At 38.7% G+C, this 12,434-nt stretch overlaps 1 long non-coding RNA gene and 1 gene segment (V, D, J or C); one reads left to right on the forward strand and one right to left on the reverse strand.

The window, feature by feature from the left end:
• Nucleotides 1-1,196: 1,196 nt before the first annotated feature.
• LOC117593628 lies at nucleotides 1,197-5,712 on the forward strand. 5 transcript variants are annotated; one of them, XR_004575072.1, is made up of 4 exons: nucleotides 1,197-1,321; nucleotides 1,583-1,753; nucleotides 3,760-3,893; nucleotides 4,016-5,712. It is a non-coding gene; the product is annotated as an uncharacterized LOC117593628 (long non-coding RNA). The 5 variants fall into 5 exon arrangements; XR_004575074.1 differs by having other exon boundaries at nucleotides 1,197-1,317; XR_004575073.1 differs by having other exon boundaries at nucleotides 1,203-1,321; nucleotides 1,666-1,753.
• A 3,983-nt stretch (nucleotides 5,713-9,695) lies between these two features.
• Nucleotides 9,696-11,719, reverse strand: LOC117593651. The segment is given in 3 exon segments: nucleotides 9,696-10,264; nucleotides 11,449-11,508; nucleotides 11,713-11,719. Coding segments are annotated over 3 exon segments (384 nt in total).
• Between the last annotated feature and the right edge of the window lie 715 nt (nucleotides 11,720-12,434).

The raw sequence follows: 12,434 nt of genomic DNA on the forward strand, positions 1-12,434 counted from the left end.
GCATGCTGACCTAGGTCGTCTTCTATCTGTGGCAACCATGAACAGTCTAAAGCAAATTCAGGCCTAATCTAAAACAGTCCATATATGTAGTGTGTGTGTCGTCGACCCCAGGTTCCTCTCTCAACTACCTGGACAGCAGATAAGATGTACCAGCGTGGCATGATGTCGTGCAGTTGGTCTTCCGTGCCCCAGAAAACGTTGTCCAGAATCGCGGCTTTCCACAGCTCCCCCCATCGGTTGGGTGTTGCCTCATCTCATAGCAGAATCATCAGCACTAGAATTAGTCCAGCTGTCAGGAACCAGGCATCACTGTAGACGTGCGGCACCCCAGGGAGTAGAATCCACTTGCAGCTGGGGGACAGTCTGTGTGTGTGATCCATCATATCTCAGCCCACCTCACAATTGTCCTTTAAGCCAAAATCAGTCTCTGGGCTCCAACCAGTCTTATTGCTGAATCGATTTCAAGTGTCCTGTACCTTTCAGCGAATTCTCCTTGAGAAGATTAGTTGCAACTGCACGGTACACAATCAAAAATATGTCCATAACATTAGTTTGTTGCTTCTTGATTATTTATGCAAATGTACACAAAGTGCTCCATCCACGGATCCGTGGATTGAGACCCAGAAAATACTGTCTATTGCCCCCTCTAGCATCAATGACAGAGTGCATTCTTTTGTAATAGTTGTCTATGAGGCCCTGAATTCTTGCAGGTGTTATAGCTACCCATTCGTCTTGGCGAAATGCCTCCAGGTCATGCAAAGCCTTGGGTCGTCTTGCTTGAACGGCACTTTTGAGAACTCCCCAGAGTGGCTCGATGATATTACAGTTTTTCAAAATTGCTAAAACACAATTTCTGAAACTTTGCTCCATTTTCTGAAAATTTAACCCACCCCAAAATCTGTTGGTTGTGTTTAAAACTTTAAAGCAGGGATGATGTGATTGAGTGATCAATATTTGTCATCATAATAGGATATTTTGTACATTCATCCAAGCTAATTTGTACTGAAGTTAAAATATTCCTTGAGATATAGCCTACATATGAGTAAAATAAAACACAAAGTATGAGTTTCCTATTTTAATTTATTAATCAGACACATAGCTCAGGTTATGACACTTTGTTTTAATGGAGTCATTTCAATTTTCAACACTTTTCAGCAGTGGCAAACACTTTGCGGCAATGCTCACTTAGGTGACAGATGCGCAGCGCGGGTGTTGTTCTTTTCGAAACCTGTTGCAGAGGGAGAAAACGGCGAACATTTAGCTGTGAAATATTTTTTATTTTATTTATGCTGGTGTCTGAAAACATTTTCTGTTGACGTAGGTAAGCTCATATAATGTGTTTATTCCTAACTGTTATCCTGTACAAGTTTAAAAATTACGATGTTACCATACAGTTGAAATGAGGGAAACACAGTCATAATGATCGCTTTACTAGTTCTGGAGGAAGCGTGGGTCTTGTTTTCAATGTCAATGTATTTGCTTAACTGTTTATAATGTTTGGGCATATTATTAGTTAAGACGTATGTGGCCAATGTTAAATTACTTATGTAGCTTTTTTCTTTCTTTTCCAAACCTGTTGCAGAGGGAGAAAACGGCGAACATTTAGCTGTGAAAGAAATATATTGTTTTGATGCTGGTGTCTGAAAACCTTTTCTGTTGACATAGCTGTGAAAAGAAAAGAGCGTAGAAGGACAGCGGACTGGATTCTGACCTGCAGGCCTGAGTTTGGATTTCCATTTCTACTACCTCGCCAGTAAGGTCTCTCCCTCCTGTGGATTTTGTTTTAGGATCGTGTGGGATACATATTATTTTTAGACTGAGTTCAAACAGGTACTGGGTTGTGCACAACTAAATTAAAGGGACTATTGCTGCAGCAAAACCTAAAAGGTAGTACTGGCCAGAACATATTTTTTTTTTTAATTGGAGTGTAATATGCACTGTTAAACATTTTCAATAATACTATTTTCTTGAAAAGAGCAACTGTTTGTTTGTGTTTTACATTTACAGCTAAAGACAAATTATCTAATGTCAGTGCATTTGATATTTATCTTATCTTAAACCAAGAACCAGGACATTACTAAAAAATTATTAAAGTGGTGTTCCCAGACCTTGAGGTATTAGTTTTTTGCAAGTAATTTTGAAGGCTAATTAGAACCTGGTTACAAAAACATTAATTTTGAGTGGTTGAGTTCAATCAATGACATGTTCTCTATTTGTTTTTGATTGTTGCCACTTGTGTTTACCAGTATGGATGACATGTGCATTAGAGTGCAGAATGTGTTTGGAGAATGAGAATGTGAGTTTTGTGAGATCTGCAAATTGTGTTTTACCATGTGAAATGGTTTAAGGTATTGATAACAGACTGCACAATTACCTAAATGAGTTCAGGCAACTGAGAACTTTGTTCAGCCAATGGGTTTTAGTGTTTGCAATTGACAAAAACTGTAAGGTCAGGAGATTGTGAAGGCCACTCCAGAACCTTCACCTTTTTCTGCTGTAACCACTGGAGGGTCAACTTGGCCTTGTGCTTAGGGTCATTGTCATGCTGGAAAGTCCCAGAGCGTCTCATGTGCAGCTTTCGTGCAGAAGAATGCAAATTGTCTGCCAGTATTTTCTGATAACATGCTGCATTCATCTTGCCATACATTTTCACAAGATTTCCCATGCCTTTAGAGCTCACACACTCCCAAACATCAGTGAGCCACCACCATGCTTCACAGTGGGGATAGTATTCTGTTCACTATAGGCCTTGTTGACCCCTCTCCAAACGTAGCGCGTATGGTTGTGAGCATAAAGCTCTATTTTGTTCTCATCACTCCAAATTACAGTGTGCCAGAAGCTGTGAGGCGTATCACAGTGTTGTCAGGCATATTGTTACAGGGATTTTTTGTGGCACTAGCGCAGTAAAGGCTTCTTTTTGGCAACTCGATCTTGCAGCTTTTTTTCAAGTATCGTCATATTGTTCTCCTTGAAACAACCACACCGTCTTTTTCCAGAGCAGCTTGTATTTCTCCTGAGGTTACCTGTGGGTTTTTCTTTGTATCCCGAACAATTCTTCTGGCAATTTTGGCTGAAATCTACAGTATCTTGGTCTACTTGACCTTGGCTTGGTTTCAAGAGATCCCTGAATTTTCCACTTCTTAATAAGGATATCTTTTTATATCCCTTTCCATCTTTATAAAGTTTAATTACCTTGTTATGCAGGTCTTTTGACAGTACTTTTCTGCTCCCCATGGCTCAGTGTCTAGCCTGTTCAGTGCATCCACGTTAGCGCTAACACAGTCATTGACTTTTAATACACAGACACTAATTGCAATTTAAAAAGCCACAGGTGTGGGAAATTCACCTATAATTGACATTTTCACCTGTGTGTGTCACCTTGTGTGTCTGTAACAAGGCCAAACATTCAAGGGTATGTAAACTTTTGATCAGGGCCATTTGGGTGATTTCTGTTATCATTATGATTTAAAAAGGAGCAAAACAACTATGTGATAATAAATGGCCTCATATGATCACTGTCCTTGAATAATTTTTCTTTTTTTTTTGCATGTTCAGTCATATTTTCAAAATCAATGCCATGATTTCACAATTTCTGCCAGGGTAAGCAAACTTATGAGCATAACTGTATGTTTTATGATTTTAGTGAAGAAGGTGCTGTTTGTATACAAGCTAACACATGTAAAGTAAAATATATTCAAATAATTGAAGCCTACCCCACAATAGATTCAAAACAATAATTTGCATAATCCATCTGCCCAGTTGCTCATATAGTGTTTATAGCCCAGTGGGTTGAAAACTTCATGACTGAGAGCTGTTCTTCATTACTACTGAACACACAACAACCATGACTTGTATAGTCATCTTCATCTGGACACTTGTCCTCTGCTTCAAAGGTAAAGAACATTTGGTTTAATCTTTATGTAATGAAAAGTAAAATAGATGAGTAACCTGAAAGACTGTTTAGAAAATGTTACTAATATCTAATGATGTACAATTATTATTTTTTCTATTTCAGAATCCAGAGGTCAGTACATTGTGACTCAGACTCCTGCAGTTGAAGCTGTTCTCCCAGGACAGACAGTCTCTCTGAAATGTAGAACCAACAGTAATGTGCAAGGTACTTGTTGGAATGGTCAGTCATCGAATGACCGTCAGTGTCTAGCCTGGTTCCAACAGAAACCTGGAGGAGCTCCCTAAACTCCTAATTTACTCTGCTAATATACTTCAGTCTGGGGTTCCATCTAGATATAGTGGCAGTGGATCTGGGAGTGACTTCACCCTGACCATCAGTGGAGTCCAGACTGAAGATGCAGGAGATTACTACTGTCAGAGTTTACATTGCCCTAGTAGCTGTGTGTTCACACTGTGATACAGAGCCGTACAAAAACCTCCCTAAGTCAGACTGTACAGTGACTGAACTGTTACAGCTGGGACCTACTGCAGGTGTTGAGGGGGAAGAGACAGTGACATGGACCACTGGTCAGTAGAGGTCAACTTTGAATGAGATTAGAAAGGATTATTCATATCACATGTTCTCCATCATTATAATCACACATGATGATTGTGACTTGTTACATGGTGTAGAATTGCACCCATGAAGTTATTTCATGTTTTGAAACACACTAGAGTTGGTAAATAATGCCACTTGCAACACCAGTGTTGGAGGGGTTCATTCCCACAAGTAGATACACTCATGCTGACAGTCGTGATAAGTGTTGCAGTTTGTGGATAAGATTGTCTGCTACATAACTTAGAATGCTGAGGTGATGATACATCCTCTGAAACTATCTGACCTGTCACCTGTCCAGAATCTCCAAAACAATGACCTTCAGCACCATCTTCATCTAGATATTTTACCTCATAATTATCTTCATTTTAACAATCATCACTATCATGGTTTGTTAAATTACACATGATCGGAAAGTGAAAATGTGTTGTTCTAGAAACTAATGGTCTTGAGTCTGAAGTTCTATAGAAGTCTTTAATTATTTTCGTGCATGGGAAAAAGAAAAGATAACAGCCAAACAGGATGGGTGAAACTCAAGTGTTTCAAAGTATCTAGATATAACAAGCTGGTTTTATGGGCCCATAGTAGTTGGCTACTCCCCCTTAAGTATACAGTCATCCCTATAAATGGAAAAACCATCCATAATCTGCTCAGTCTTTTCTCCCTACTTCCACATATCCATATATCGTTTCTGATTATCCAACATTAGATTAGCTCACTTCATAAACAGGTTACTGAACATGAATCAAACCTGATGCTGGGCTGAAACATGAGAAACATGGTTTGTACATACACTATCTACAAGAAATATAATACCCATTTTAGTGGCATATCTGGTATGTTTCCCTCATTAAAACCACCATGTATGTTAAAACCAGGCACTCACATCTAGACCAGTCCAGGTTATATCAAACAGTGTTCAACAGCTAGTCTGGTAGCCGTGGGAGTAAAACTGAGATTTCCATAGACAGGGCTGGTTGGTATGGTAACTAAATGTTCACCTTGTTCCAAGGACGTTGAGAAGACTGTGATTGTCTTGAAGTTGTGGTACTAGTAATATTATGTGTGAACATTTAAGAAAAGGGCTAAAATCAGGTATGATCACACTTGTGAGTCTGTGATGAAATGTTTAATTGTCATGCCATGTCAGTGAGATCCAATGCCTTCCTAATCTCATTAATTCACAATAAATTGTTGTTATTTTACTTGTTGTGTGTCCAACTCAGTCCAGTATGTGTGTTCATACAACTAATCAAAGTTTTAGACATTAGAAGGTCTTATTATCATTAAAATAAAAGTACATTCCGGTCAAAATAAACACACTGAATAACATTCATATTCAAATGTGTCATGTTATTATGGAGCCCATGTCTATTTTTTAAATGAACAGAACATAATCCGAGGCCATGGTCCTCAGTCGGAAAAGGGTGGCTTGCCCACATCAGGTTGGTGGAGAGTTCTTGCCTCAAGTGGAGGAGTTTAAGTATCTAGGGGTCTTGTTCACGAGTGAGGGAAGGATGGAACGGGAGATTGGCAGACGGATCGGTGCTGCTTCTGCAGTAATGCGGTCGATGTATCGGTCTGTCGTGGTGAAGAAAGAGCTGAGCCGTAAAGGCGAAGCTCTTGATTTACCGGTCAATCTACGTTCCTACTCTCACCTATGGTCATGAGCTTTGGGTCATGACCGAAAGGACAAGATCCTGGATACAGGCGGCCGAAATGAGCTTTCTCCGCAGGGTGGCCGGGCGATCCCTTAGAGATAGGGTGAGAAGCTCGGTCACCCGGGAGGAGCTTGGAGTAGAGCCGCTGCTCCTCCACATCGAGAGGGGTCAGCTGAGCTGGCTTGGGCATCTGTTCCGGATGCCTCCTGAACGCCTTCCCGGGAAGGTGTTCCGGGCCCGTCCCACCGGGAGGAGACCCTGGGGAAGACCTAGGACACGCTGGAGGGACTATGTCTCCCGGCTGGCCTGGGAACGCCTCGGTGTCCCCCCAGAAGAGCTGGAGGAAGTGTCTAGGGAGATGTCTGGGCATTGTTATGGAAATTTTGAACTAAGGTGCATTTGAGAAACATCTGTCTTTCTATTGGCTGGTATGTAAATCTGTACTTTGATTGTGACACACGTCTGTATAATATCAGAGGATTATGAAGTATTTGGGCCATGTCCTCCTGCCTAGAAGAAGGATGTATTCTTTGTCGTCCTATACATGTATGAATGAGTTACTAGTTAAAGATACCGAGAGGGGTCTGGTGTTTGAATAGGAGACATCCTTGACCGGCACGGTTGGTTTAGAGGGGTACTCGTAAATCTGATCCCTTTAGTGTCTCTGTTGATTATCCAGACATTGTGTCTCCTCAGGAGTTGAGAAGGATAAGGTGGGGGGACAGCCCGCCCTTTGGGTAAACAGATGGCAGCATCTTAACACACCCCTTTTCTATGTAATAAATACGGATTGTGCATTTTTGAGTCAGAGACTCCTCGGCTGATTATGTATGTAAGCGTTGGACACATCTCTCTTATTTGCAAATAATAAATAAACTGTTAATTTGTGCCAAGAGTATTTTGTCTCTGTACTTCCTTCTTAAAGAGTTCTGATCGATAAAATTGCCATCACAGCATCTCTGCTTAGACTGCTGCCCCCGCGACCCGGCCCCGGATAAGCGGAAGAAGATGGATGGATGGATATAATGTCATTCATCCTCATATTCACACCCAGTGTTAGATTCTGTCCATTTTTGATCCATAAACAAAATAAATGCAACCGGTAGTAAGAGGGGAACTGTCTTTATTCAGCATGCGTCCAAGATGTTGATCTTCCATTGTTCTTCCATGTTCTTCAGTAATTATGAAGTTAACACAGTCTTTTATGCCTGGACACATATGAGGCGGTCAGTGATCATAGCCAACCATTACACAGTCCGTTTTCCTCCAATAAGAACAGTTTATCCAACAAAATACCTTTGTACGGAATGTTAACACTTCATGACAGAGAGCTGTCCTTCATGACAACTGAACACACAACAACCATGACTATTATAACCATCTTCATCTGGACACTTGCTCTCTAATTCATGGGTACATTTTTTTGAATGTATTGTTGAAAAGTAATTTAATCTACACAAAGGAATAATGTTAAGAGTTATTATGTATATATGGGATATATTGTTACTGTAGTTAATTTTTTTAATGTGTGTGTATTTATTTTATTTTTCAGAATCCAGAGGTCACTGTGACTCTGAAATGTAGAACCAGCAGTAATGTGGATGGTGATTGTACCAATGGACAGTCATGGGGCCATCAGTGTCTATCCTGGTACCAACAGAAACCAGGACAAAACCCCAAACTCATGATCCTCCCAGGAAACACACTCCATTCTGGGACCCCATCTAGATTCAGTGGGAGTGGGCCTGGGAGATCATATTTTATCCATCATCATTATCATCATTGTAGTCATTATTATATACAAATATTGTAATTGTTAGTTATTTTAATCAATTATATATAACAGTAAGTTGCTAGCTGGGGATGATGTGGTCATAAGAGGGCCAGATTGGACATATAGCCATGACACCAGGGTTAACACCCCTACTCTTAGGATAAATGCTGCAAAATCTTTAGAGCCAAGACACCATTTTACTCTCCCATGAAAAAATAAGCGCCCATACAAGCCAATATCTTCTTCAGTGCTTTTGTGTTTTGATCTTCAGAACAGATCGAAGACTGCCCTTTTACTAGCCCTCCAACTCTCCATTCAGCAGCATCTCATCTTCCAACCAGAGACCAACCAGGACCGACTCTGTTTATCTTCATATACAAACCATCAGTGCGATGCAGGGTCCTATGTTGTTGTCATCATCATCATGGTTGTGACGTGATACATTTGTCATGTTCTGAAAGTGCATCTACAAAGTTAATGAAAGTATTGAAACACACATTATCAGACTACATGAGTGAAGGTCATCATCTAGCATTTAATGAACTGTCCTGAACAGGTTACTTGTCACAGTTGATGAGGCAGGACACAAGCGCAGAGACAACAGGGACATTTAATAAAATTATTTGAACTATAACCAAAGGAAACAAGACTAAAAGACTGAAAAAGAAAGTGTATACCAAACAAAGACAGACCAGACACACTGGGAATGGAGGAACTTACATAGGAACAGTGATTATGGAAACAGGTGAGGGTGATTAACAACAGAACAGGTGTCTGTGATCCAAACCAGGGAGAGAGGGCATTGAATCTCACTGGCACGACAAGCCTACTATGCCAGGATGTGACATTATGCTGGTCTGAAACACAAGACACATGTACAGTATATACACTCTCTAATATGAAGAATAATACACATGTTATCTGTAATGAATTACTTAGTGGCGTATCTGGTATGTCTCCATCCCTAAATCCACCACAGAGGTTAAAAGCAGTCCCTCACATCTGGACCCATTGAGGGGATTTCAGAAGTTGAACATTCTCAACTGTTGGACTGGTGGCTGTGGGAGTGAAACTAGGATTTACATAGACAGGGTTGGGTGGTTCTACATGTCCCAGAATAGAACAGTTCTGTCACCAGATGTTCACCCTGTTCCCAGGAGGTTGGAGGTAGAGAAAACTGTCACTATCTTTAAGTTGTGATATGAGTTATAAAATACATATAGCTAAATGCAGGTGTGATTATCACACTTTTGAGAGACCAAGGTATTGATTAAATGCTCTTATTGTACTTTAAGTCTATTCAGTCATGTCCTTTATTCAAGACTATCAAAAACATTCAGAAATAGATGAATACAAAGAGTACATGTCAACATGTGGCCAGACATCTGCTGTTAATCTGTGAAAATTTTTGTATCTTCCAGGTAAGGACATAAACAATAAGCTAAGTCATATGAACTTGGATTTATTATTATTTATTTGTCATTCAATATTTGGAAATAAAGTAAATTTGATTTCAATGAAATAACATACATCTTTATTTTCATCTATTCATCAATGCATGAATTGTGAACATTTTATATATATTGTTTTAGTATGAACCATTTATTGATGACAATGAGGTTCCAAGTAAGAACATGAATAATAAGCTAAGACATTTAACTTTTCAAACAAACCACATCTGGCTTTATTATTATTTAATTCTCATACAATATTTGCAAATAAAATATACTTGAATTTAATGAAAGACAACAACTTATATTTCCTACAAAGGGAAATCTTTATTTTCATCAACGCATAAAAGCAAATGTGTGTTATAATAGTACAAGCAGACCATATCATATCTATCAAATGTCCATCTACAGAGAGGATGGACACATGAACTCATGCAAAGCTCACTGTTAGTCTACATGAAAGTGATCAATAAGACAAAACATCTGATGTCAAAACAGAGTAAAAGCCAAAGAACCAGCAGCCTCTCTTCACAGGGTAATGTGACAGACAGGTCCTAACCAGAACAGTCATCCCTCCTCAGGGTCTTGGTGACTGGTGTCTGGGAGGTCTTCTGGGCTTCACAGGTCACCTCTACCACCTTGGTCCACTCCTGGGCAGTGAGAGTCAGGGTGCTGCTCCAGCTGTATAGACCATCCTTCTCCAGGACTCCGGAACTGGACTTCTGATTCTTGTTGTTCCCGTCCACTTTCCAACTCAAGGTCCAGTCTGAGGGGAAGCCCTTGTTGGCCAGACACATCAGTGTGGCTGTTGTTGTACTGGACAGCTCCTCACTAGAGGGGGGCAGGATGGTCAGGGTGGGAGCAGTGTTACCTAGGGGGAAAAAACACATAAACTTCACTAACTAACGGCTAAAACACATCTCATTTCACGTATTATAATCTTGAATTAATTTTGTATTGCATCGTTTTCTTTCTTTGCCCAAAAAGTCGAAAAGGAAGGTTTTGAGTGAGGAAAGGTTAAAATTAAGAGGCCACTGCAAATTGAACGCTTCTGTTCCTCATTCAAAACCTTCCTTTTCAACTTTTTTGGAAAGGAAAGAAAAAGGTGCAGTGGTCTCTTAATTTTTTTCGGAGCTGTATTTATTAAGGCAATACACATTAATTCAAGATTATAATTGATGAAAGGTAAGTGCATATGTCATGAAATGATTACTATACAAAGCAGATTTATGAAACATGCAAGTGTACAATTATTTATTTTACTCCTTAACTATTGAGTCCCGTTCACAAAACAACTATAAACTTCAATAACCAACACATTATGTTTTTAAGGCTTCAATAATACTAATCAGACCCAAAGAAACTAACAATTTATCGTTTTCAAACATTGTATTTAGTATTATTTAATAGAAATGCTAAATTCAAAGCAAAATAGAAAAAAAAAGTTCTCCAATTCTAAAATGTGAACCTATTTTCTCACACAAAGTGAGAAACCTAAAACCTTCCAATTATAAACAAATATAAAGAAGACCTTGTTACTTACTTCCAACATCAAGTCTGGTGCCGCCACCAAAAGTGGACCACAGTGATACAATCCCTATTACTGCTCATACAAAAACCTCCTGCTCATTAGACAAGCTGAATGTCTTTAGACTGAGTTTCAAAAAATGAAATTGACTATATTACTAACAAAATAACCTCATCATCTTCCAAATTTGCAATGAATTATTTATATTTTGCCTTCCCTAACACTGAACAAAAACCAATCTTTTAGAAAATATCCATATGTGTACAGTATATTTATTCATACAATTAATAAAACATGTAAGCTGATTCCGTACTTTTAAAACAATGCACATACATTTTGATCAAATTAAGTAGATCGAATAACATTCATATTTAAATGTGCCTCATTATAATAAGCAATTGTACATATTCTAGATCAATGAAAAAAAAAATAATCCTCAATATCAAGGCCAAATTAAAAAAATAAGACCAAAACATGGAACAAATATCAAAAGGTAAATAAAGAAGTTAATTGTCTTGTTTACTTACTTCCAACATCAAGTCTGGTGCCACTACCAAAAGTCCACCACAGTGATACAATCCCTATTACTGCTCATACAAAAACCTCTCTGTGATGATACAGGTGTAACAGTGAAGATCACTCATGTAGAATCACATTTAATACAAATATATTTTAATACCTTTCCAGATAGAAAAGACACTGTTTCTATAAAAGGAAATATATATTTTAATCCAGATATTTATATTTGTTCCTTCTACTGTTTATCTGGTATTCCTCTATCCTGTAGGTACAGTCCATTATTAGATTCCGTGTTTGTATTCCTCCATATGGTCCATAAAGAGAACAGCCATGATAATTGTGATCCATGTTGTATATTCCTTTATTAAAGATGTTGGTCTCTGATATAACAGTTTAGGTAAAGTCACAGAGGACTGACAACACTATCAGAAGAATCATACCAACATACATTTAGAGAAGTAGCTGATTCATTTGAGGAACTTATAATAGAGGCCAGTCTTGGCTGACCAGTTATATTTGATCAACAGAATACAAATCTAATTGTGAGTCATACAATTAAAAATATATTACTGACCTTAAAATAATATGACCTGTTTAAAGTTATAAAATGTCAAAGACATTCTAATAATGGGATCCTGCACTGAAATTGATTAGACACAATAATATGCATAACGCATCTACCAAGAGGCTCTTATAGTTTTTATAACCCTGTGAGTTGAACACTTCATGACTGAGATCTGTCCTTCATGACAACTGAACCCACAACAACCATGACTGTTACAACCATTGTCATCTGGCTTTCTGCTTTCAAGTAGTTACAGAAAGTCATTTATATAGTAACATTATTGTTTTTACTCATAACTAGTGAACACATGATTTTAAATGTCTTTCATGTGACTGTGTTCATTCTATTTTCAGAATCTAAATGTCAGTATATTCAGACTCCTGCAGACACAGAGACAGAATTCTGGGCCTTGGATGACATATACAGTCA

The sequence above is a fragment of the Esox lucius genome, chromosome 21 (assembly GCF_011004845.1).
Source record: "Esox lucius isolate fEsoLuc1 chromosome 21, fEsoLuc1.pri, whole genome shotgun sequence".
NCBI lineage: Eukaryota > Metazoa > Chordata > Actinopteri > Esociformes > Esocidae > Esox > Esox lucius.